The sequence below is a fragment of the Egretta garzetta genome, unplaced genomic scaffold (assembly GCF_000687185.1).
Source record: "Egretta garzetta isolate BGI_Z169 unplaced genomic scaffold, ASM68718v1 scaffold7, whole genome shotgun sequence".
NCBI lineage: Eukaryota > Metazoa > Chordata > Aves > Pelecaniformes > Ardeidae > Egretta > Egretta garzetta.
This window is the reverse complement of record NW_009260350.1, coordinates 3113882-3114853: the sequence shown is the minus strand read 5'-3', so window position 1 is coordinate 3114853 and position 972 is coordinate 3113882. Positions and strand designations below refer to the sequence as shown.

General features: G+C 66.7%; 1 protein-coding gene across 1 annotated transcript in view; it reads right to left on the bottom strand.

Moving 5' to 3' along the window:
• The window catches only part of RASAL1 (RAS protein activator like 1), a 17283-nt gene extending 16443 nt beyond the window's left edge, over nt 1-840 (bottom strand). Inside the window, 1 exon segment of the mRNA XM_009642907.1 lies at nt 761-840. Within this exon segment, the coding sequence (XP_009641202.1) occupies nt 761-840 (80 nt within the window).
• Between the last annotated feature and the right edge of the window lie 132 nt (nt 841-972).

Genomic DNA, 972 nt, shown 5'->3' with positions numbered 1-972 from the left:
GGGGGGATGCTGCTGGCTGGGCTGGGGAGGCTCAGGGGGCCGGACCCAAGCACCGCTTTGAACTCCGCCAGTAAAGTGCCAGTCCGAGGGGTGAGATGAGTTGCCCGGTCTCATGCCAGCCCCATAACTGACACTGAGATGGGGGACACCACCTTTTCCTGGCCCCCACTGCCGGCCACCCCCAGCCACCTCCCTGTGGCCCCATGCCCCCCACCCAGTGTCTTGCCAGCTGCACAGCCGAGCCCAGAGTTTCTGTGGCAACCCAGGGTGTCAGGGTGACACCAGCCTGGCCCAGGGCCCTTCCCAAGCTTAACCCCTTCCACGAGGGAGGACGGGATGGAGGGGACGAGGGCCGGATCCTGCTCCCTGCAAAGCCCCTTTCCCGCTCATTCACAGTAGCCGGACCCGCACTGAGGGATGCCAGCCTGGGGCAGCGTGCCTGAGGCAATGCTAGAGCCCCAAATCCCCAGCTGCTGGAGGCAGGGGATTACAGGAGGCACTCCAGCAAGGAGCCAGACCCCCAGGAGGAGGAAGGGAAGTGATCCCCGGATGAGGCTGGGGGATGGGAAGGTCCCGGCTGAGGCTGGGGGCTCAGCACCCCTTGCTGTGCTCCTGGGCAGTTTTGTTTGTCCCCAGGGGTGTCTCAGCACCTCCCGGCAGAATGAAGCCCACAGCCTGCACGGTCTGGCAGGCAAACCCCAGCAGCGCTGCGGGGTTGACAGCTCCTGGCCCCCTCCAAGCCCGGCTGAGAGTGGCTCACCCCAAGCCCCTCTGCAGCCCCAGGATGGCCCCAAGCTGGATTTGGGGGGGCTGGGAGCGGCACTGGGTACCTCGCCCCATGCTGGTGAGTCTGGATGACCCCGCTGTGCCCAGACCCCCCCAAGTGGAGCACCCAGCATGGCACCATGACCGGGTGGGGAAACTGAGGCAAGGAAGCCCTGCTGCTGCCCGCAGCCCTTCCCGGCTGCCCGG